The sequence below is a fragment of the Oncorhynchus gorbuscha genome, linkage group LG24 (genome assembly GCF_021184085.1).
Source record: "Oncorhynchus gorbuscha isolate QuinsamMale2020 ecotype Even-year linkage group LG24, OgorEven_v1.0, whole genome shotgun sequence".
NCBI lineage: Eukaryota > Metazoa > Chordata > Actinopteri > Salmoniformes > Salmonidae > Oncorhynchus > Oncorhynchus gorbuscha.
In genome coordinates, this window is record NC_060196.1 from 23,562,946 (window position 1) to 23,586,414 (window position 23,469).

The following is a 23,469-nucleotide window of genomic DNA, read 5'->3' on the forward strand; positions in this document are numbered from 1 at the left end:
GTAATCCGACTCTCCCGTCTCATTCTACTGATTTCAACCAGCTACATTTTGGAGTGATGCATTTTGATTTGGTGGTCGCCGAAACGGAAAGAAAAATGCAACACTTACAGTACCAGTCAAAAGTTTGGACACACCTACTTATTCAAGGGTTTTTATTTATTTAACTATTTCTGACAGAAGAATAATAATAGTGAAGACATCAAATCTATGAAACAACACTGTCTTGACTTGACTATCATTAATCTGGTAACTTATTTATTTTATCAACTATGTTTAATTGTTACTCAATTAAATTAATCATATAACAATTAACTCATTAGGAATTTGGGGTACCACGGGAAAATGTTGTTTAATGAGTTACTATCTCCCGACTTAAACTCTAAAGATATATAGATATCTCTTACATCAGTAACAGTCACTTATTAAATCATTACTTCATATCAGTCTCATTCTGAACGTCACATACTCCTTGATATCTTCAAGAACCCTAACCTTATTGATGAATCAGCAATACACCAATTGGCTTAATGATTTATATACTAACTGCCTAAATAATAACACAGAATACACACACACAAACACTTACATGCGATAAAAATCCCTAGTGGACTGACAAGATATGATGGCTTGTTACAAAAGGGAGGGGTCAATAGAACCTTTGAGGAGGGGGGTACTGTCACTCCCTGACCATAGAGAGCCCTTGGGGTTCTCTATGGTGCAATAGGTCAGAGAGTGACTAGGGGGTGTTCTAGTCTTGAATTTCTATATTGGTGTGAGTATGGTTCCCAATTGGAGGCAGCTGATGATCGCTGCCTCTAATTGGGGATCATACTTAGTGTGGTCCTTTTCACACCTACATTTGTGGGATATTGTTTTGTTTTGGTTTAGTGCAATGTGCGCTACGAACTGCACGTTCGTTTATTGTTTGTTGTTCACTTTAATAAATATGTGTAACTACTCACGCTGCGCCTTGGTCTGCTCATTATGTATACGACGAACGTGACAGAATATCCCACCACTACAGGACCAAGCAGCATACCATGGAGGTAAAGGAGAGCTGGACATGGGAGGAAATAATGGGTGGATGCGAGACCCTTCCTTGGCGGGAGTCGCCAATGAGTATAGGAGGACAGCGACGACGCCGGGGTCCACGGCCACAGAAACCCCAATCATTTTTGGGGGTGGGGTACAAGGGGCTGCGGGTCGAGCCGAGGAGAGAGCCAGAGACCGTCGGGGAGTCGATGGAGATCGGAGAGAGATGTTGGTTAGGTGTATTCTGCATGGCATTCGCCCTGAAGAGAGTGTAATCAGTCCACGCACCAGGCCTCCAGTGCTCCTCCCCAGCCCGGTACGTCCTGTGCCGGCTCCCCGCACTCGTCCACCAGTGCGTGTGTACAGTCCGGAGCTTCCAGCGACGGTCAACGGTCCGGAGCTTCTCACGCCGATGCCATGGCAGGAGCCTTCCTCTGCGCCGGTGTCCAGGCACGGCGTTGAGTCTCACTCCATGGCCAGAGCCTTCCTCTGCGCCGGTGCCCAGTCCAGGCACGGCGTCCAGTCCCGCTCCATGGCCGGAGCCTTCCTCTGTGCCGGTGCCCAGTTCAGCCAGGCTTCAGGGTCAGATCTGCGGTCTGGGCGGGGGCTACGTCCTGCACCGGAGCCACCACCGACGCTAGTTGCCCACACTAACCTTCCCCATCCAGGTTCAGGTTTTGCGGTCAGAGTCCACACCTTTAGGGGGAAGGGGGGGTGGGTACTGTCACGCCCTGACCATAGAGAGCCCTTGGGGTTCTCTATGGTGCAATAGGTCAGAGCGTGACTAGGGGTGTTCTAGTCTTGAGTTTCTATATTGGTGTGAGTATTGTCCCAATTGGAGGCAGCTGATGATCGCTGCCTCTAATTGGGGATCATACTTAGTGTGGTCCTTTTCCCACCTGCGTTTGTGGGGTTTTGTTTTGGTTTAGTGCTATGTGCGCTACGAACTGCACGTTAGTTTATTCTTTATTGTTTTTTAAAGGTTCACTTTAATAAATATGTGGAACTCTACTCATGCTGCGCCTTGGTCTGCTCATTATGTATACGACGAAAGTGACACAGTTGTGTTTTGACAATGAAGGGGTGGTATACAGAAGATAGCCCTATTTGGTAAAAGACCAAGTCCATAGTATGGCCAGAACAGCTCAAATAAGCAAAGAGAAACGATAGTCCATCATTACTTTAAGACATGAAGGTCAGTCAATCAGTCAATCCGAAAGTTTCTTAAAGTGCAGTCGCAAAAACCATCAAGCGCTATGATGAAACTGGCTCTCATGAGGAAAGGAATACCCAGAGTTACCTCTGCTGCAGAGGATAAGTTCATTAGAGTTAACTGCACCTCAGATTGCAGCTCAAATAAATGCTTCACAGAGTTCAAGTAACAGACACATCTCAACATCAACTGTTCAAAGGAGACTGCGTGAATCAGGCCTTCATGGTCGAATTGCTACAAAGAAACCACAACTAAAGGACACCAATAATAAGAAGAGACTTGCTTGGTCCAAGAAACACAAGCAATTGACATTAGACCGGTGGAAATCTGTCCTTTGGTCTGATGAGTCCAAATTTGAGATTTTTGGTATCAACCGCCATGTCTTTGTGAGACGCAGAGTAGATGAATGGATGATATCTGCATGTGTGGTTCCCACCGTGAAGCATGGAGGAGGAGGTGTGGGGGTGATTTGATGGTGACACTGTCAGTGATATATTTAGAATTCAAAGCACACTTAACCAGCATGGCTACCACAGCATTCTGCAGCGATACGCCATCCCATCTGCTTTGAGCTTAGTTGGACAATAATTTGTTTTTCAACAGGACAATGACCCAAAACACACCTCCAGGCTGTGTAAGGGCTATTTGACCAAGGAGAGTGATGAAGTGCTGCATCAGATGGCCTGGCCTCCACAATCACCCAACCTCAACTCAATTGAGATGGTTGAGTGAAAGAATAGCAGCCAACAAGTGTTCAGCATATATGGGAACTCCTTCAAGACTGTTGAAAACGCATTCCTCGTGAATCTGGTTGAGAGAATGCCAAGAGTGTGTAAAGCTGTCATCAAGGCAAATGGTGGCTACTTTGGAGAATCTCAAATAGAAAATACATTTTGATTTGTTTAACACTTTTCTTGGTTTCTACATGATTCCATATGTGTTATTTCATAGATTGATGTCTTCACTGTTATTCTTCAATGTAGAAAATAGTCAAATCAATAAAAACCCATGAATATGTAGGTGTATCCAAACTTTTGACTGGTACTGTAAGTGTTGCATTTTTCTTTCTGTTTTGGTGACCACCAAATCAAAATGCATCACTCCAAAATGTAGCTGGTTGTCTTCAGCAGGTTGTCCTCGAACACGTGATGCAAATCATATTTCCAGTTTCCATGTGGATTTTGAGTTGTTTTAGTTTCAACAGCCTGATCAATATGAGTGATTCAATGCCACTTGTCAACAGGGTTTTGGTGCATATGCAGGTGCTTGTTTAAAAAAAGACTCAATTGTGGCACATGTACAGTATGTGTCAGTAGTACATTTTCTGTTTATGATTTCAATATATCATAAACTGTTTTGATTTGGACATTTCAAAATGGTGTTTTGATATTGGGCTATTTATCAAAGGTTATTGTAAACAGGAAGCAGCAGCAGCATCATTTTCAACTTATGTTTTAGAAATGTTATTGGAACTTTCAACATTAATTTCCAATAGTATTCTCCTTATTAGGTCAAAACTGATGAATGAGTCCAAAAACTTGATGTGATGTGACTTATTTTGATGACCTGAAATCATGAAAATGGGGTTGACTTGCCTGTAATAAGACACATATTGTATATTTATCAATAACAAACAAGAAAAATTACAACTGCTATAAAACATATAACAGCTATAACAATACAGTGACTCAAAAACAACAAACAAATGGCTATAACTTAGCTAGCTAGCTATCTAGCTAGTCAGCTGACAGGCAAAATATGGCTAACAGTCGTTTTTTAGCTAGCATTAAAAAGCATAATATGATGTACAATGACGAAAATATGACAAAAACATTGACAACTTTGTCAGGAACATAAGGAAACCAATACTGTACTCATGGTTCTTGCATTTAAGCACAGCACAGTGAAGGATAAATAGAACGATAATGTTAGAAAACCCAAGGTTCTTTGCACAGTCACAGCTGGCAAGCTGAATTTGGGAGTTAGGCTAACACTTACGAGCTCGTGCTTGCTGTGACATCATCAGTCACTCTTAAAGGTACCTGACATAGGCCCATCCACTTGGGAGCCAGGCCGGCCCACTGGGGAGCCAGGCCCAGCCAATCAGAATGTGTTTTCAACAGAAAAGGGCTTAATTACAGACAAAAATTATCCTCCATATCCCTGCAGTTGAAGAAGCCGGATGTGGAGGTCTTGGGCTGGCATGGTTACATGTGGTCTGCGGTTGTGAGGCAGGTTGGACATACTGCCAAATTCTCTAAAATAATGTTGAATGCGGCTTATGGTAGAGAAATTAACATTTCATTATCTGGCAAAAGCTCTGGTGGACATTCCTGCAGTCAGAATGCCAATTGCACGCTCCTTCAAAACTTGAGACATCTGTGGCAGTTTATAGTTGCCTTTTATTTTCCCCAGCACAAAGTGTGTAATGATCATGCTGTTTAATCAGCTTCTTGATATTGCACACCTGTCAGGTGGATTATTTTGACAAAGGATAAAATGCTCACTAACAGGGATGTTAACACATTCGTGCACAAAATTTGAAAGAAATACGCTTTTGTGCATATGGACGATTTCTGGGATCTTTTACTTCAGGCCATGAAACATGGGACCAGTACTTTTACTGTGGCATTTATATTCTTGTTCAGGGTATAAGTTTATGGGTTTGGTTAAGAAAAATATGTTCTAATAGGATTCTGATTGGGGTGACAAAATCCTACAATATTTATCAAAAACCTATTGGATCCAATCAGATTACTTTTGATTTACAATAGGATTCCAATATGATTCTGATAGAGGTAATAGAAAATCCTATAGGATTGCCAGAATTTTATAGGGTCAAATAAGATTACTTTTGATTCCCAATAGGAAAACACATAATCCAATAGAATTCCAATAGGATTCTATAGGAAATTGAGAACCCTATAGGACCCAATATGATTACTTTCAAATAGGGGAAAAGTTGTCCAATAGGATACCAATAGGATTCTGATAGAGGTAACACAAAATCCTATAAGATTGTGAGAATCCTATGGGATTCTATCGGATAAATCACAATTTTTGACTTGGGAATCCACCAGGGAAGACCGGTTGAAGCTTTTCACATCACCTAGGATAATTTGCATTATCTCAACCCTCATGTTCTGGCTGAGGTGACTCCTCTCTTTCTTTCTTTCTTTCTTTCTTTCTTTCTTTCTTTCTTTCTTTCTTTCTTTCTTTCTTTCTTTCTTTCTTTCTTTCTTTCTTTCTTTCTTTCTCTCTCTCTCTCTCTCTCTCTCTCTCTCTCTCTCTCTCTCTCTCTCTCTCTCTCTCTCTCTCTCTCTCTCTCTCTCTCTCTCTCTCTCCCCCTCCCTCCCTCCCAATTAGAGGGACGGGGGGGTGACCGGCAGACGGGAGTCTTCTTTAAACGCCTTTTCTTGGGTCGGCCATTATGGTATGTGCCACTAACTCCCCTGATGGAATTAAGTGTAATTAGTGGATTACAGTAGTCGGACAGCACTGCAGTTGGGGAATATTTACTACCAATGGAGGTGTTTCAAATTGACATGCTCTAATTCACAGTGTAGTCGTCATTAAGATAATCGAGCTACGTGAACATTATTAATCCTGACTTTTTGACAACATCGATTAATCAACTATATCGGAAAGCTTTAGATAGAGACCAATCTTCCAGTTGGTGCTTTGAACGCATTAAGAACAACGGGTGGCGCACAGTCGCCCGTCATTCAGAAGCTGACTCCTCTCAAACCAACACAGAGGGGGATATAAAGCATTACTGCGGAATACCCAGGATTTGGTAAGTTTGGAAAATTATTTTTTAACATTTTTTGCCTGCATGCTTAAAATGAGGAGTGCGTAATTGTGGTGAACGCTTGGCTTGCAAATTTATAGCTACATGCGGATCAGAGGCATAGTTGGTATGTATGTTCACTTTTTATGATTAGAGAAAGTAACCATCATGGGAGGAAGAAGCCTGTGTAAAATGTCACCCAGTAAATAGGCTACGTAGGTGAGTTACATAGCCTCTACACATGATATAAAGTACAAAGTAGGCCTATTAATAGGCAACATTTCAACATAAAGTCTATTCTGATTTGAAGGCAAAGTGAAGCACTCATTTTTCTCCAGTTTTCTATGATCAGTTTGAAAGGTAATATGCTATATAATTTAAATCACAACATATGTTTATTATGATTATTACATATGTGTCCTTTTTGACAGACCTGTTGCCAGAGCTTTAAAAGAAAGGAAGATTAGGCAACTTGCCAAAAGCAAGACCTCTTCTCTGTTATGTCTGCCTCCTCTTTACCGGAATGGAAACAACTCCTGTTGGAGCGAAAGAGGAGGGAGGAGGAGGAGCGAGAGAAGAGAGAAAAAGAGGAGGAGGACAAACTCGCCAGCATGCCTGCCTGGAAGCGAGGGATCATCCAGAGGAGGAGAATGAAACAGGAGAGTTTCGGGGACAAGGAGAGGGAGGGCCCCCTCCAAGTCAAGGAGGGCAGGTCCCCCTCTGATCCTGCGAGTGACCTGGACGGCTCTACACTAGTGCAGCTGGGAAGTGAACCACCACTCAGCCCAGACATCACAGGGCCTTGGCTGGATGAAGAGGCTAAACCGCAGAGTCTGGTGTTAAAGGAGACCATCATCCCTGTCGGACAAAACTCATTCATTCGCACACATGGCGGATGGAGGGGGGGAAGAGAAGCAGAGAGGGCTGGGGAGATGGGCCACGAGAAAGGGAATGAGCAGGAAATAGAAGTAGGGAGAGAGAGGCAAAAGGAGAAAGAAAGAGGCCACGTCAAAGGTCATGATGGAGAGTCTGGGAAGGGAAGAGATATAGAAATACAAATAGAGCGATACAGGGACAGGAGTGGGGGCAGAGAAAGGGACAGGAGTGGGGGCAGAGAAAGGGACAGGAGTAGAGGCAGAGAAAGGGACAGGAGTGCCGGGAGAGAGACGAGCCGGGATACGGTGAGAGACAGGGAAAGGGATTGCCCGAGAGGGAGAAAAGAGGAGGAGAGGGAGGAGGGAGACTTAAATTCTCCAACCCCCAAGTACTCCTATCCACTAGTCCCAGGCCTTCGTACCATCAGAGCAGACAACATCATCATTATTGAACAGGACAGAAAGGGAAGTGATGAAAGGAGGGGTAGAAGGAGAGAGTCAGAGAGGGAGAGGGAGGTGATGGAAGAGGAGCAGGAAAATAGAGATGTAAAGATGGACCTCCAGGAGTTTCTGGCTGGTGGAGGGAGTGTCACAGAGATCCGGGCATCAGAAATATTGATCATTAAACCCTTAGCTGGCAATGAGGACTCAAGAAGTGGAGGTCTCAAAGGGACAGGCAGGGAAGGAGACGGAGAAAGAGGGAGAGATGCAAAGTACAATAAAGATGGAGGGAAAGACTGTGAGAGGCAGCTGGAGAGAGAGGTGGCATGGCTGATGATGAAAGATAAAGAGAGGGAAAACTTGAGGGAGAAAGACCGACCACGGACACAAGTAGCTTCTTCAGAAAAAGAGGATCGGAGATATGGTGACACAGATGACAGTATCCACAACGAGAGAGGAGTTAGGGTGAGTGAGCTGCTGAGTAAATTTGGGGAGCACACAAAGAAATTCAGAGAACATCCAAAACCCCCATCCCGGTCTAAAAGCTCAGAGTGTTTCATCCGGCCTGGCAGGGGCAGAGAAACGTTTTGTCTGGATGATGGAGACAGCAGGGAGGAGGAACATGCAGGATTCAGGGGTGTGCCCAAGCGGTCATTCAGCTTCTCTGACCGCGTGATATGCACAAAGGAGAATGGCATGCAGGACGAGGGGAACCATGATAGGAAGGTTGTGGAGAGGACATGTTCAGACAGGAGGGTGGCAGCAAAGGGAGATGTAGTGGAGGGGGAATGGTCAGAGAGGGGAGGCAAGCAGGGGTGCTGGACCTGGCTTTCAGATAAAGTGCCTGTGGGGAAGCATAGAGAGGGATGCATAAAAGCAGACAGGGCGGTAGGGGGACAGCACGAGAGGCGGCCTGCTTTGGAAAGTAACGCCGGAAAAGAGATTGACCGTTGGGTCGAGAGAGTAACAGGAGTGGAGTTAGATTTTAGCAACAAGGGGACAGAGGGACTCAGAGAGAATATGTATGGGGAGGTAGGGTTTACAATGGCCTCAGTTAGAAACACAGAGGCCTCGTTTGCGCGAAGAGTGCCCATCAGACAGGATGGTCGAGAGAGAGCAGTGGAAAAAGAGGTAGAGCAAATGAGAGAAGAAAGCGAGAGAGGGTTGGACAAGGCGAGGAGCAAAGGGAGAGAGGGGGTGGGTGGAAGAGAGGCGGAACCTCAAGTGTGGGAGAGAAGGGAGTCAGAGTTTAGGAGAGGATCAGAGGTAAGGGACATGAAGAGGGTATCAGAGGTAAGGGACTGCACAATTTCAGTTGAAACAACTCAGCAAAACTGTGTGATCACCCTCTCCATCGACAGAGCCAGTCCTCCTCAGTCTGTCGATAGTCATTACAACCACGTGTCAGCGTTTGCAGAGTGCTCATCAACCTTGCTCAGTACTGTGGCACATAAAGGAACAGATTGGCATAGTAGTCAAGGAGCACCGGGACACCATTCAACCCAGTCACCACTGTCACAGCACACAGAGGATCTTATCAACAAGATAGAGAGATTGGGGGGGACAGTGAATGAACGTGACAATCACAAAGGGACCCAAACATTGATGCAGGATGGCAAAGGAGTGATGAGGGAGGACACAGAGACTGAGAGAGGGAGCAAAGCTTATAGGGAGCCAGGTGAGGTAAGCAAGGACACTATACATTCACCTGGCGCACACGTGCACAGTCATGTTTACCCCAAAAAGTCAGTTCATGAAGTGACGCCTAAATGTCCTAAGTCTCCAAAGTGCTTTGCCTCAGTTGGAACCCCTCCAATGCCACTTGAGATACACATACCAAGGACCGTGTTCTATGGTGTCGGGGAGGCAAGCTTCCAAAGCGAATACGACCAGAGCTGTGAAGGAGAGGGAGGAAAAGGTGTGGAGAGGAAGGACAGTTGGAGGATCGGCAAGCCCTTGTCTCACATCGAATCCTTGCGAGAGAAAATCCAACAGAGAGAGAAGGAGAGGCTGAGGAACATGGAGGGAGTGGCAACGACGGGGGACGATGGAGATGCGACTGAGGGGACAGAAAAGGCTGGGACTAGAAGGACTAGAAAAGCTTCAAGTTCAGACTGGTGTGAGGAAGGAGAGATGGGGAACGAAATAGAGCGAGAGAGACAGAGACAGGAAGGCTCCCCACCGCAGACAACATCCACTCAGTTTGACGTCACACAGGAAGTGAGCGTGTCAAAAGCCGTCTCCCAGCTTCCTGTTCCTCTCTCGTTCTCGCAAGCTGTCAAAGGAGAGAAAGAAACCAGAGGGATCTCCATCGCAGCCTGTGAAGCAGCCTTGTTCAGCTCTCACACAACTGAGAGAGGGGAAGATCCAATCAAACATGTACTAGCAGAGTTGCGGTGCGACAGGGGTCGGCAGAGGAAACAGAACACCGGAGGCAAAGGAGAAGAAGGAGAGGATAAACTCTCGGAGGAAGAGTACAGGCTGCATTATCTGCCTCCTTCACACTCTCCCGCACCCTTAGACTCTCTCTCCCCCTCTCTGCTTCACCCTCCCCCTCTTGCTGAAATGAGCCGGATCTATAACTTGAAAACGGTGGGGTCCAGGGCGGCGGTGTGCATGAGTGACAGGACCGTGGATAGGCCTATCCCATCACACACTCCTAAGGTACAGTCCGACATATCCGCAGAACAGCAGAAGCCATGCAGTCCAGAGAGATCAGTTGGGAGGCTGACACAGAAGCAGCTGTGGGGTGGTGGTGGGGCTCCTGGGAATAAAGCCTCTTCCAGCGATGAGAAGTCCGGACTTCAGAATGTACAGCGTCAGGTGGAACAGCTTCAGTTGCGAGAACAACAGGAAGTACAGAGACTATCACATGACGACAACGCAGCACAGTTGTCTTTTGGACAAAATATTAATTTGAAAGATAAAGAGTCTAAAGCTCAGCAAAGCCCTAGGATATCACACAACCAGCCTAATAAGGAACCTCAGCAGAAGCATCCGAGGCAAAAGGACCAGCAAACAATCCTAAATCCCAGAAAGTCTCAGACCAATCTGCAACTGCACTCTGAAAGGCCTCCTCAACCCAAGCAGGCCCAGTCCAACCAACCCAAACAGGCCCGATCCATTACCATCAACTCCAGATCTGTCCTGACCCCCTCTCCTGAGAACTCATTACACCCAGACCAGGGAGTACCAACCACCCCATCAGCTTCCCCATCCCAGTCCCCCTCCGTCTCTCCCTCCCCTTCCCCTTCTCCGGCCCATTTCACCATCAGAAGCCTCTCTGGAGGCCAGCAGGTCAAGAGGGGCACCACCATCACCATCACCCCCAGGAAGCCTGTTGGAGGGGCAGTCGTGGAAGCTGTTTCAGTATCCTCTAGACCCCTGGCCAATACGTCTGCCCAGTCCCAGATGCCTGTCCTAACCGAGGAAGGAGAGAGAGGCAAGAAGAGGTACCCCACTGCGGAGGAGATCGAAGTGATCGGCGGGTATCAGAACCTGGACAAGTCCTGCCTGGTCAAGACTTCCAAAGCATCTCCCAAAGGGGTGAGTGTAGACTGCCGTTTGGCATATTGCAGACTATGCACTATAAATTGTATTGATGAAGTATCGCATCTTGTAGTGATGATCATGAGATCCCATCATCTAAGGTTGTGTTTAATAAAGACCCAATTGGTAAAACAAAACGAAAATAGCAGAAAATGGCTTGAATAGATGATCAGTGTATTATGGGATAAGATCGATGATAGTGTTTTGAGTTGTCACACGTACTGTGACTGTCAGAAAACATAACCTCTTTCCTACTTGCTTCCATTTGAACCTTTTTATCACTATGTCCTCATAATACACCCCCCCCCCCACACTATCATGTAGAATCCCCTTTCACTCGCATTAGAACATCCTGCTTGATTGAACTGAGGAGTTAGAACACGTCAACTGAGCTAAGCCTGTTAATGCCTTATCAGGCACGACATCATGATTCTCAGCTGTAAAGTAGCCTACTAGTAGCAGTGGCTGTGTGGTCTCGTTTAATAATAAACTAATTATAAACCCGTTATAAATCATTTGTTAGGGTGACCGTAATGTATAGAATTTACCAGTCACTTTCAAATGAGCCTTCATGTAACACTTGAGGAAATCACACCGACAACTAGAGGTTTTGGAGAGACGAGGTATGTGGGTTGTGAATCAGTCATCACTTTTTTCTGTTTCATATAGAAAGACAAGTTATCTCACAAAAGTTCAAAATGCTTTTAACATTGCGTCCCCTTTTCGTGAAAACAATTGGAGCCATAGCCTGTTAGAGACAGGATCCTTCCGGGTACCATTTCAGACACAGAAGAGTCTTTTAGAGTACTGTAATTAGGACGCCTACATAACAAAGTGGCTCATCAGGGCAGAACTAAAGACAAGGCTGGCAGTCTCCCCACACAAATAGAGCAAGAGCTTTAGAATGGGATGAGTCTGGTACAGTCTGTTTATATAGTAAGTTAGACCAGAATGTGCATATTTAGAGCAATTACTGTATACAGTATACCTATTGTTATACACTTAAACATGTATGGTTCATGTACTGTACTTTACTCAGGCAGCATGACCTTTAGTATAAAGCACGTTGCTATTGTACTTTGCCTATCAGTATCTTGTTTCCTTTAGTTTTCTGTAAGATGCTACACAGTTCACGGACTGCGTCACACCATTATGTTGCAGGTTACTTCCTCTGCCAGATCCTGTCTTTCAATGAGTCTGTCGTTGTTGCCTTTCCGACAAGTCTTCCTTTGTATTTTCCTGTTTCTGCTGAGTTTGTTCTGCTGCATTGGAATTTTGGCAAGCGTTGACCTATTGGCATATAACAACAGGGTAGGAAAGAAATGAATAGTCTCGCGATGCCAATGACATCCTTTCAAGACTTGTTCAAATATGGGAATGAATGATAACACCTAAAAAAAAATTACTAACTTGTTAATTTAGCAATGGCACTTGAGGAAGCTCTCGCCATGTTTAATGAATAGTTTTTGCAACATTTGACTAATGATGCTCTCCTACTGTAACCTCATTTCCAATTTATACTTCTTCAAATGGGGTCATCAGGCCCAATTTTGGTGCGACTGAGGAGGAACAGCCTCTCATTTGTCAGTGAAAGAGGAGGGTGGGGTTAAACAGAAGTGTAGTGAGGGGAAGCTCAACAACCTTGTGATTCCCTAGCTGACACTGCCTGTCTGAGTCCCCGGTCAAAACTAGTGCACTTTACAGAGAAAAGGGTGACATTTTGGATGCATTCACTGGGTATTTGCACTCATTTCCTCATTCAGGCCTGCTCACTTCCTCTGAATGATAGAGACAGAGAAATAGCAAATATAGGGGAGAGTGGGGTAAGTTGAGCCAAACAATTAGTTGAGCCACCCCTCGTTTCTAAGAAACCATACACAAGATGAATCATGTGGCCAAATATTTAGGAAGAGGTCATAATTTCATGTAGTCTATGAAGGAAGAAACCACATGGAAAATGTGGTAAGCAAGTTAGTTAAATTTAAAAAAAGATTTTCACAAACTCAAATGAACATATTGTGTTGTAGGTTTCATGATGCTTGTATCTAAACCAAATGTTAGAGTTTTAAGATTGTTTTATACATCAGTTGGGGTCTCTATAAGCTACAATATGAGGTTCTAAACCTAGCATGAAAGTTCCTCCTAGCTGTGTGGGCTAATATATAGTAGTCAAAATGTTTGCCTTGGGATAAGTTGAGTCCATGTCCATGGGGTAAGTCAGGGTTTCCTAAACTCAGTCCTCTGGACCGAAAGGGGTTCATGTTTTGGTTTTACCCCTAGCACTACAAATCTGATTAAATTCATCAAAGCTTGATGATGAGTTCATTACTTGAATCAGAACAGAGTTTGGAAAACGCTGGGGAAAGCCAACGGCCACCAAACCCCATTCAAATTATGATTACATTTGGTCAGTTTTATGTATTATATGCATAGTATTTTTGCCACGTGTCATGCATATGAACTAAAGATCGTGCATTTTTATTGTGACAGAGCAGACATCATCATGCCCCGTGTTTCCAAACCTAAACAAGCAGTGGTGTAGCCCCCCCCCAAGGTTCTTGAGAGTTCAGACATGGAAGTGAGAGAAGGAAAAAAAGCAGCAACAAGGGATGATTCTTTTTGTGTGACTGAATGACACTGAAGAGGTACATTGACAAAAAAAGAACTGTACCTGTTCGAAAGAGAGGCTAGGAAAGAGTAACAGAGGCACACAAGGTCTTATCTGATGACATGGAGTCTGAGATGATAAACATATCAAGAGTCTTGCGGACCAATTTCATTGGGCTTAGTAGCCTCAAATGCAGAGAATTTGCCTACAAATTGGCACATCGAAACAACATCCCTGTCCCAGACAAGTGGTCAAGAAATGGTAGGATAAGTGATATTGAACAGAGAGATCTATATCTGAATGTAGGTATACGTTTAGGATATACAATATACCACTCCCCCATTTCATGAATTCAACTTTGACCTACCAGCACCATCACCCATTGTCACAGGACTCCATCACCCACTTACCCCAAGGCTGCTCAACTTACCTGTCACTATGCTCAAGAGACCACTTTATTTGGACAAGCTATGTTTTCAAAACTGTTATGTTTACATTCATTCTGATTATTTCCAGGGATACACAACATCCTTTGTTAGAAAGAATACTATATTTCCCTTGACGTAGTGACGCTGAATGTAAAAAAACGTCTCAACATACCCCAATCTCCCCTACAGACTGGTTTTCAGTGAATAAATTATGCAGGGTTGTTTATTAATCAACTATGATACAGGATGTGGATAATGACAAAGTATCATCCTCTGTAACTGAATGGACATACTCTGACTGAAATCATCCAAATATATCCAGACCTAATTGGATGCATTATTCACCTGAATGAATCTCACCCACTCAGTCCACACTGAGTAATGAGAAAACCCCCAAGAATAGTTTGTTTGGTATCTGTTCGGCACCAACTCCTAGCTGTTAAGCACAGCTCTCCTTTACTATAGTCGTCCTGCTGTAACTCTTCCGTAGCCTATTGGTGCCTCCTGGCCACCTGTTGCTCACGTTGCTGTCCTTGAGACTGTTTGCCGTCAGCTCCCCCGAGCAGCAGCATCATCTCAAAGAGGGGGGTGACTTCCTCCTCATCCTCGGTCAGATCTTTTGTCTCGCCCTTCCACAATCCCTAGGTTCCCTCGGCACATCTATTTCTCTCAAACTAGACCAAGGTACCATTCTCGTCCCACATCCTGTGTAAGACATTTTTTTTAGTATTCGTAAAGGTTCCCGATGTGACTATTTTATTTGATTTAACCTTATTTAACCAGGCAAGTTAGTTAAGAACAAATTCTTATTTACAATGACGGCCTACCCCGGCGACGCTGGGACAATTGTGCACCGCCCTATGTGACTCCCAATCATGGCCGGATGTGATACAGCCTGGATTCGAACCAGGGACTGTAGTGACATCTCTTGCACTGAGATGCAGTGCCTTAGACCACTATGCCACTCGGGTGCAGCGTTTGACACAGTGCGCCTCCTTTCTTCCTCATTCTCTCTCTCTGGTTCTCTATCTGTCCTCCATGTTCTCCCCTGCTGTGTTAGCCTGGGTTAATCAGTTCAGTAAGGGATTAGCCTCCTGGGCCTGAGCTTGATTCGTCTAACTTCTCTCACACCAGTTTATTATCAGGAGTGTGTGGACAGTCAGTCTGTTGTGAATATAAATGTACTCCACCGACCTATAATATAATGTACTATAACCTCCCAGGGGCTAGGTTTTACTTCCTTTTGGGTCCAGGCAGCAACTTTGTTTACACCAAAGTGAACGCAGTGTCCGTGCTAAGTAAACAAACTGTAGGTTACACACATTTTTGTCAGGGAGGGTCCGACTCAGTACAACCTAAATATGTCGTTTTTATGGATGCCTTCACCATCTCCCTTTCATACGAAATAAGGGCAACACTGCAAGTACAGGTTATATTTTGTTATTGTTCTTGAAGCATGTCCATCCATGTCCATCCATGTCCGTCTATAAGGGTGTGGCTCATTTGTGTGAACTGTCCTAAGCCTCTCTCCTGTGTCTTGTTTGCCCCCTCCAGGTGAAGGTGTGCTTCGATGAGACCCAGCTGGAGCAGGTGTGTGAGTACCCATCAGAGACCTCCATGTTTGACTCCACCCACTCCCCCTTACTTGGTCAGGTGAAAGGGAGGGAGGAGGAGGTGAAGGAGGAAGACGAGGAGGAGAGAGGAGTGCTTGTGTCCAGGAGCAGCAGGAATGTGGGGGCAGCGGTTGGCCTGAGAGTGCTGAGAGTGGGTCAGTATATGTCACTTCCTTACAAATACACTACATGACCAAAATTATGGGCATTAATATGGAGTTGGTCCCCCCTTTGTTATTATAACAGCCTTCACTCTTCTGGGTAGACTTTCCACTAGATGTTGGAACATTGCTCCAGGGACTTGCTTCTATTTAGCCATAAGAGCATTAATGCAGTCGGGCACTGATGTTGAATGATTAGGCCTGGCTCGCAGACGGCATTCCAATTCATTCCAAAGGTTTTCAATGGGGTTGAGGTCAGGGCTCTGTGCAGGCCAGTCAAGTTCTGCCACACCGATCTCAGCATTTCTGTATGAACCTTGCTTTATGCACAGGGGCATTGTCATGTTGAAACAGGAAAGGGCCTTCCCCAAACTGTTGCCACAAAGTTGGAAGCAAAGAATCGTCTAGAATGTCATTGTATGCTGTAGCGTTAAAATTACCATTCACTGGAACTAAGTGGCCTAGCACGAACCATGAAAAACGGCCCCAAACCATTATTTTTCATCCACCAAACTTTACAGTTGGCTCTATGCATTGGGTCAGGTAGCGTTCTTCTGGCATCTGCCAAGCCCAGATTCATCCATCGGACTGCCAGATGGTGAAGCATGATCATTCCAGAGAGCGTGTTTCCCATGCTAATCTAATGGTCTAATAGCTGCAAGCTCTACACCACTCCAGCCAACGCTTGGCATTGCACATGGTGATCTTAGGCTTGTGTGTGGCTGCTCAGCCATTGATACCCATTTCATGAAGCTCCTGACAAAAAGACATTGTTTCCAGTATCAGGAATCAAGGTAAGATGCTGACACGTCGAATTGACAATGGTTTAATATTCCAACAGGGGCAGGCAATAGTCAGGTCAAGGCAGAGGTCAGTAAACCAGAGGTGGGGCAACAGTACCGGACGGCAGGCAGGGTCAGGGTAGGCAGAGGTCAACAATCCAGAGGTGGGGAAAAGGTACAGGTCAGCAGGCAGGCTCAGCGTCAGGGACAGGCAGAGTGGTCAGGCAGGCGGGCTCAGAGTCAGGACAGGCAAGGGTCAAAACCAGAAGGGTGAGAAAAAGGAGAGACTGGAAAAAACAGGATCTGAGAAAAAACGCTGTGAGACATACGTAGGTTTGACTCTGAACACATGAAAGGTGGGATGTATGGGATGTATACGAAGAGTACTTGGCAGCAGAAGACTAACAGCAGAGGGGCTAATAATCTTGGAAATGGGAAATGGACCGATAACCGAACACCTTCCAGAACTGGGACAAGAACTGAGGCCCCCAGTCGGAGACCATGTCCGCGGGCAGTCCATGGATCCGGAAGAGGTGCTGCACCAGGAACTGGGCCATCTCCTTGGCCGAGGGTAGTTTAGGGAGAGTTATGTAGTGAGCGGCCTTGGAAAACCGGTCAACCACAGTCAGGATGGCGTTGTTGCCCTCAGACGGGGGAAGACCATGACGAAATCCAGGGAAATGTGGGACCAGGATCGGTGAGGGGCAGGCAGTGGTTGCAGAAGACCAGCCGGCGCTTGCCGAGGAGTCTTATGTTGGGCACAGACCGTGCAGGCGTATACAAACGCGGCAACATCCGGAACCATCATAGGCCACCAAAAGCATTGTCGCACAAAGGCCAGGGTCCGACGGGACCCCGGATGGCAGGCAAGCCTGGAGGAATGGGCCCACTCCAGGACCGCGGAGAGGACAGCGTTAGGCACAAACATCCGATTATCAGGGCCACCCCCCAGGGTTCGGCTGGGACCACTGCGCCTCCCGGACCTGGTTCCCTATACCCCAGTTGAGTGCCGTCACCAAGCACAAGGTGGGAAGGATGGTCTCGGGCTCCGGGGTGGTACCCATGGGGCTATAACAGCAGGACAGTGCATTCGGCTTGACATTCTTGGATACCGGCATTACGAGAGGGAGAAGTTGAACCGTATGAATAGCATGGCCCATCTGGCTTGCCTGGAGTTGAGGCTCTTGGCGGTGTGGAGATACTCCAGGTTCTTGTGGTCGATCCACATGATGAATGCGATGTTTGAGGTCCCAGAATGCCCGGTCAGCAGCTGAAGACTACATGAACAGAACCGTGGGCAAGGTGAGTGCAGACAGGGGGTAAGCCAGGGTGCCGTATCCCCAGGGTAAAGCGGCGATAGAAGTTGGTGAACCCCAGGAACCCCAAGCGTTGCAGCTGCACCCTGGAAGTAGGCTGGGGCCAATCCACCATCACTCTCACCTTCCCGGGATCCATTTTCACACTCCCTGCAACGAAGATGAAACCCAGAAAAGATATGGTGGAACGTTTGAACTCGCACTTCTCTGCTTTTACAAACAGCTGGTTCTCCAGGAGGCGTTGGAGAACCTGTCAGACGTGGAGCACATATTCTTGGGTGGAATGGGAGAAGATGAGGACAAAGACAAACCGGTTCAACATGTCCCAGAGAACGTCATTGACCAGACACTGGAACACAGCAGGGGCATTGGTAAGGCCAAATGGCATGAACCGATACTCGTAATGACCACAAGCCGTGTTGGAAGTGATCTTCCATTTGCAAGGTGGGATCCCTGGGCGTGCGAGCAAAATCCAATTTCCTCTCCCTCCGTTGTTCCCGTAATCGCCCATCGATATGGATGGTCAAGCTCTGTAGGTAACTACCGGGCTGCAAGCTTGTCCTTGACCTCCTCAGAGACGCCGTGCAGGAACATATCGAACATTGCCTCTTGATTCCAAGCACTCTCCGCTTGTTCCCACACAGCAGTAGCCCAGGTGAGAGCCCTCCCGATCATCAGCGTGATGAGGTAGGCTATCTTGGAGCGATCCGAGGGGAAGGAGGAGGGCTGAAGCTTGAAGACGAGGATACATTGAGCTAGGAACGCCCGACAGGTGCTCGGCTCTCCATTGAAGCATTCTGGAGGAGGTAAGTAGGGCTCTCAAGAAGGTGGAGTGATCAATGAGACGGAGCTGCTTGTACTTCGCGGCTGAGCCGTTGTTGCTCCTAGACATTTCCACTTCACAATAAAAGCATTCACAGTTGACCAGGGCAGCTGTAGCAGGGCAGAAATTTGAAGAACTGACTTGTTGGAAAACGTGACTGTACCATGTTGAAAGTCACTGAGCGCTTCAGTAAGGCCATTCTACTGCCAATATTTGTCTATGGAGATTGCATGGCTGTGTGCTCGATTGTATACACCTGTCAGCAACGGTTGTTGCTATAATAGCCCGAATCCACTCATTTGAAGGTGTGTCCACATACTTTTGTATTTATAGTGCAGCTAGATACCTGTGCAAACCATTGCAAAACATTCTGCAACTAAACCAAGTGTTTCTTATTGGACAGGTCCAGGTTAGTCCCTCTCAGTTTTCGCCCGTCTGCATCCATTTGGTTTCTAGTGAATACACCCCTCAGTCATGAAATGTGGTTGTCCAGTCTGAAATGTGGTTGTCCAGTCATGAAAGGTTGTTGTCCAGTCATGAAATGTGGTTGTCCAGTCTGAATTGTGGTTGTCCAGTCTGAAATGTGGTTGTCCAGTCTGAATTGTGGTTGTCCAGTCTGAAATGTGGTTGTCCAGTCTGAAATGTGGTTGTCCAGTCTGAATTGTGGTTGTCCAGTCTGAAATGTGGTTGTCCAGTCTGAAATGTGGTTGTCCAGTCATGAAATGTGGTTGTCCAGTCTGAAATGTGGTTGTCCAGTCATGAAATGTGGTTGTCCAGTCTGAAATGTGGTTGTCCAGTCTGAATTGTGGTTGTCCAGTCTGAAATGTGGTTGTCCAGTCTGAAATGTGGTTGTCCAGTCATGAAATGTGGTTGTCCAGTCATGAAATGTGGTTGTCCAGTCTGAAATGTGGTTGTCCAGTCATGAAATGTGGTTGTCCAGTCTGAAATGTGGTTGTCCAATCTGAATGTGGTTGTCCAGTCTGAAATGTGGTTGTCCAGTCTGAAATGTGTTTGTCCAGTCTGAAATGTGGTTGTCCAGTCTGAAATGTGGTTGTCCAGTCTGAAATGTGGTTGTCCAGTCTGAATTGTGTCTCATAACTCCTCTTTATCTCTCTATTTTACAGATGAGTCTTGCCATCGGTAGACATCAGTCGGCTCGCCAAATTGCTCAAGTTATGTGGTTAAGATAAGATTTTATCTTGCAATATGACTTTTGTTTTCCTGTATTTTGTTTCTTTGAAACTATTCATTTAATGTTTGTAATCTTTTTTGATGTACAATATTTTATTTTTACATAGGATCAGGGACTATTGGTTTTGAATAAAAGAAAACAACAGTTTTATGTAGTTGTTGAGATGAATGTGTAACGATGTGCGCTGAGAGTCGGGAAGCAAATTCAGGGAGTGAGTGTTTTAATAATTAAACGCAATATAATACAAACCACAAACAACGCATAGACAGGGAACTGAAACAGAAACAATGACACCTGGAATAGGAACCAAAGGGAGTGACATATATAGGGAAGGTAATCAGGGAAGTGATGGAGTCCAGGTGTGTCTGATGATGCGCAGGTGCGCGTAACAATGGTAACACGTGTGCCCCATAACGAGCAGCCTGGTGACCAAGAGGCTGGAGAGGTAGCACACGTGACAGAATGGTGGATGGAGCCTCAACTCCTCTATTTCAGTGTAAAAGTGTAAAGACAATATGAAAACATGGTACATATTGTAACCAATAAGTTTTACTATATACACTTGTTGTATTTTTACTATCAGTTGTGTACTTTTGGGTGATGATCACATCTATGCAAGTTAGTGGATTACAAATGTATGGTAAAAAGGGTCCGGTCAGTTTAGTTTTAGTTAGCTTAGATCAACAACACAACGTCTCTACTGTATATAAACTCTGCATCAGCACTGTAACGATTCCCTGTGCATTCCAAATGACACCCTATTCCCGACAGGGCTCTGGACAAAAGTAGTGCACTATAAAGGGATTAGAATGTCATTTTGGACACATCCTCAATGATACTTACCGTATATCATCTGGTCCCTGTGCCTGCTGGATTTGCTCATACCGATGACATAAAGAACAGGTCATCTACAAGTCCAACGTGAATTTTGAGCCTTGTGAACACCCCTCATGTGTAGTTTCTGGTAAACCATGGCTATATGTAACATCATGACAATTCTCTTTTGTTCAATTACTGTTTCTGTTTCAACCACAACATGGATATCAGCTAGCCTTAATGCACATGATTTAAAACACTGATGATACATTATGGAATAATCACCAATACACATTATTATAATCTTCTTTTTTTAGGTTTCACTGTTTGCCCTTTAGTGGAATTAATGTGGTAGAATGAAAAAGAGTAGTATATCTACTGTATCTATACTAATTTGACTGCATAGTTTTGAATGGAAAAGGTATTATGTTTGTGTCTCTGGTGTTATCATGTGAGAGGATGTGGGTGAAAACATGATTTAAGGGATGTTTATAACATTTAATCCATAGAATGGTCCTTTGGAGGAGGGATTGGTGACATATATTTGGCATTTGTATCTAAAAGCATAATTGAGAAATAATTCATCAAAGTTGGCATATTTATGAAATGTTGATCTTACACAGGTCTCTTTTAAGACCTTATGTTTATCTGTAGGTGCTACAGAGCAAACATTGGTGGCATATGAAGCTTTACCGCTTGCTCTGTAATATGAGTAGTATTTTGTTTTCAATAACAATTTTCTTGCATTAATTTATGAATACAGAAGAATAAGTACATTTTTTGATTTAGCCATTTTTTCTATATATTGTTGAACATAATATACTCTATGGACATATCAAAGTTCTCTGTTGCTTTTAATTATTATCCAATTTGTAAGCATTAAGAACAGAGTGAATGTGAAAATTGATTCAAAATGGTTGCCCTCTGCTGGTGATTTGCAGGATGTACAATATGTTGAAAGATTTGCCAAATATTTTTTTATATATTCTATATTCTTGTTTATGTTATATTCATTAATTCATGTAAGAAAATTGTTATTGAAATCAAAATACCACTCATGTTTCAAAGTAAGTGGAAAAGAGACACAGGTTTTTGTAGCACCTACATATGAAACATGGCATCTTAAAGGAGGCCTGGGTAAGGACAAAATGTAATAACTATGACAACTTCAATGAATTATTTCTCAATTCTGCTTTTAAATACAAATGTAAAATATATTTCAATGATCCTTCCTCCAAAGAAGCATTCTATGGATTAAATGTTGTGAAATCTCCCAACTCATGGTATTATGTCATCCTGGTTTTGTGAGGAATCACCGACATCCCAAATAAGGGCACAAACATTATAATGGCTCCATGGGATGCTGTAATCTCAATTTTAGGTGCTCTTTTTTGATGAGAAATAATCTAAATGAAGAATATCAGATTGGTGGTATATCTGATTTATGCTCCCACGTGTGCAATTTTAATACTACTTTTATTCTGTTTTCTATTGTGGTCGAAGAAGCTGGCTTCATGAGAGAAAAACATCAAATAAATTATTTGAAACTAATTGAAGTGTCATGATGGGTTGTGTAGATGTGACTATAGATACATTTATGTTTCAAGGATATTTAGAGAGTATGTGATATTATCATGTCATGGTGGGACTTCTTGTGCACAAACGTGGCTGCATTGATGCAATCATTTACAATTACAGCACAGAGGTTACACTCTGGCTGTCCAAACCAATAATGTATATAAACTCTGGATTACTGTTGCTATGTATTGAACAGAATCAATTTTGGATCAACAATTTGTATTATTTTCTTACCATAAAAAACAACTACTGAAGATCCTGCTGTTTTTTTATATTTTTACAAATGATGTCAGAGGTACAAGTGTGAAACTCAGAGCATGGAGAGGATCGACCAGTTTCCCTAAAGTAATTACCAGTTGGAGGGGTGTTCAAGTGGATTTTTCTCAGTCTTATGCTGGTATTTAAATTATGAGATGTTGTAAACGCAGCAATAGTCGAGAAACCTGCCTATTTTCCTTTAAAGTTCATAATGCCAAGATTTCAAAGATATACGATATCACAGAGAAGTTTTTTATCTTTACATATCAGGAAAAGATTTGTAATGTTGTGTTTCTTGTTCAAGTAATTCATGCAAACGTTGGGTTTTTAAGCTAGCATTCAATTGACTCCTTGAAGGAGTGTACCCAGAATGCACCAAGCGGCCCATTGAAAAGGTACGGGTATTGTACAGAATGGACATTAATACGAATGGAGTTTCCCCATTTATTAAAGTATTAGCCCTAGGTGACCCCAAATAACTTAAATATTCAAACCACATATCAACTCGTCTTATTACTCATCCGACTACACTCAACATTGTTTATCTGGACATGCATGTAGGTTGTGTCTGGATCCAGCCAGGAGTGATGCTTTTACTCCTCAGTGCCCGTCCAACTGGTGCCCCCGCTGGCCCAGACTCTGCAGGGGTACCTACGAGCACTGGAGCCCCTGATACCTAAAGAAGAGCTGGTCCACACCCGCAAGAAGATCCAAATGTTTTGTGGAGAGGGGGGACTCGGTCCGCAACTTCAAGAGGGACTGGAGAGATGAGCTAGACACTTAAACAATTAGATATGCAAACAATGTGGTAAATTGTGCACAATTTGTAACCAACTGATTTTCACGTAACTAGACTGAGATAAGAAAATATCAGTTTTGGATGACACCTTATAGTACACACAATGCATGGTGCTAATTTCAAGTTCACTCTATGGCTCAAATTGCCTTTCCACAGCTGCCGTCCTTTATGGACTGTCCTGCATGATTGACAGTT

General features: G+C 44.4%; 1 protein-coding gene across 3 annotated transcripts; it reads left to right on the top strand.

Moving 5' to 3' along the window:
• The first annotated feature begins 5,694 nt into the window (after window positions 1-5,694).
• On the top strand, window positions 5,695-22,190 carry ppp1r18 (protein phosphatase 1, regulatory subunit 18). 3 transcript variants are annotated; one of them, XR_006834758.1, is made up of 5 exons: window positions 5,695-6,041; window positions 6,467-10,897; window positions 15,491-15,704; window positions 18,453-18,614; window positions 19,756-22,190. XR_006834758.1 is itself a non-coding variant. In XM_046326595.1 (4 exons), the coding sequence occupies exons 2-4, from the start codon at window positions 6,536-6,538 to the stop codon at window positions 19,773-19,775; spliced, it is 4,596 nt and encodes a 1,531-aa protein (XP_046182551.1). In that variant the 5' UTR covers window positions 5,696-6,041; window positions 6,467-6,535; the 3' UTR covers window positions 19,776-22,190. The 3 variants fall into 3 exon arrangements, 1 of the variants encoding a protein (XP_046182551.1); XR_006834759.1 differs by having other exon boundaries at window positions 18,456-18,614; XM_046326595.1 differs by lacking the exon at window positions 18,453-18,614 and having other exon boundaries at window positions 5,696-6,041.
• The last annotated feature ends 1,279 nt before the right edge of the window (window positions 22,191-23,469 follow it).

Excerpts from the sequence above, each read along its gene's own strand:
- ppp1r18 (XM_046326595.1), top strand. The coding sequence starts at position 6,536 with ATGTCTGCCTCCTCTTTACCGGAATGGAAACAACTCCTGTTGGAGCGA. Across the intron at positions 10,898-15,490 it reads CCAAAGCATCTCCCAAAGGG|GTGAAGGTGTGCTTCGATGA; the intron begins GTGAGTGTAGAC and ends TGCCCCCTCCAG. Across the intron at positions 15,705-19,755 it reads CCTGAGAGTGCTGAGAGTGG|ATGAGTCTTGCCATCGGTAG; the intron begins GTCAGTATATGT and ends TCTATTTTACAG.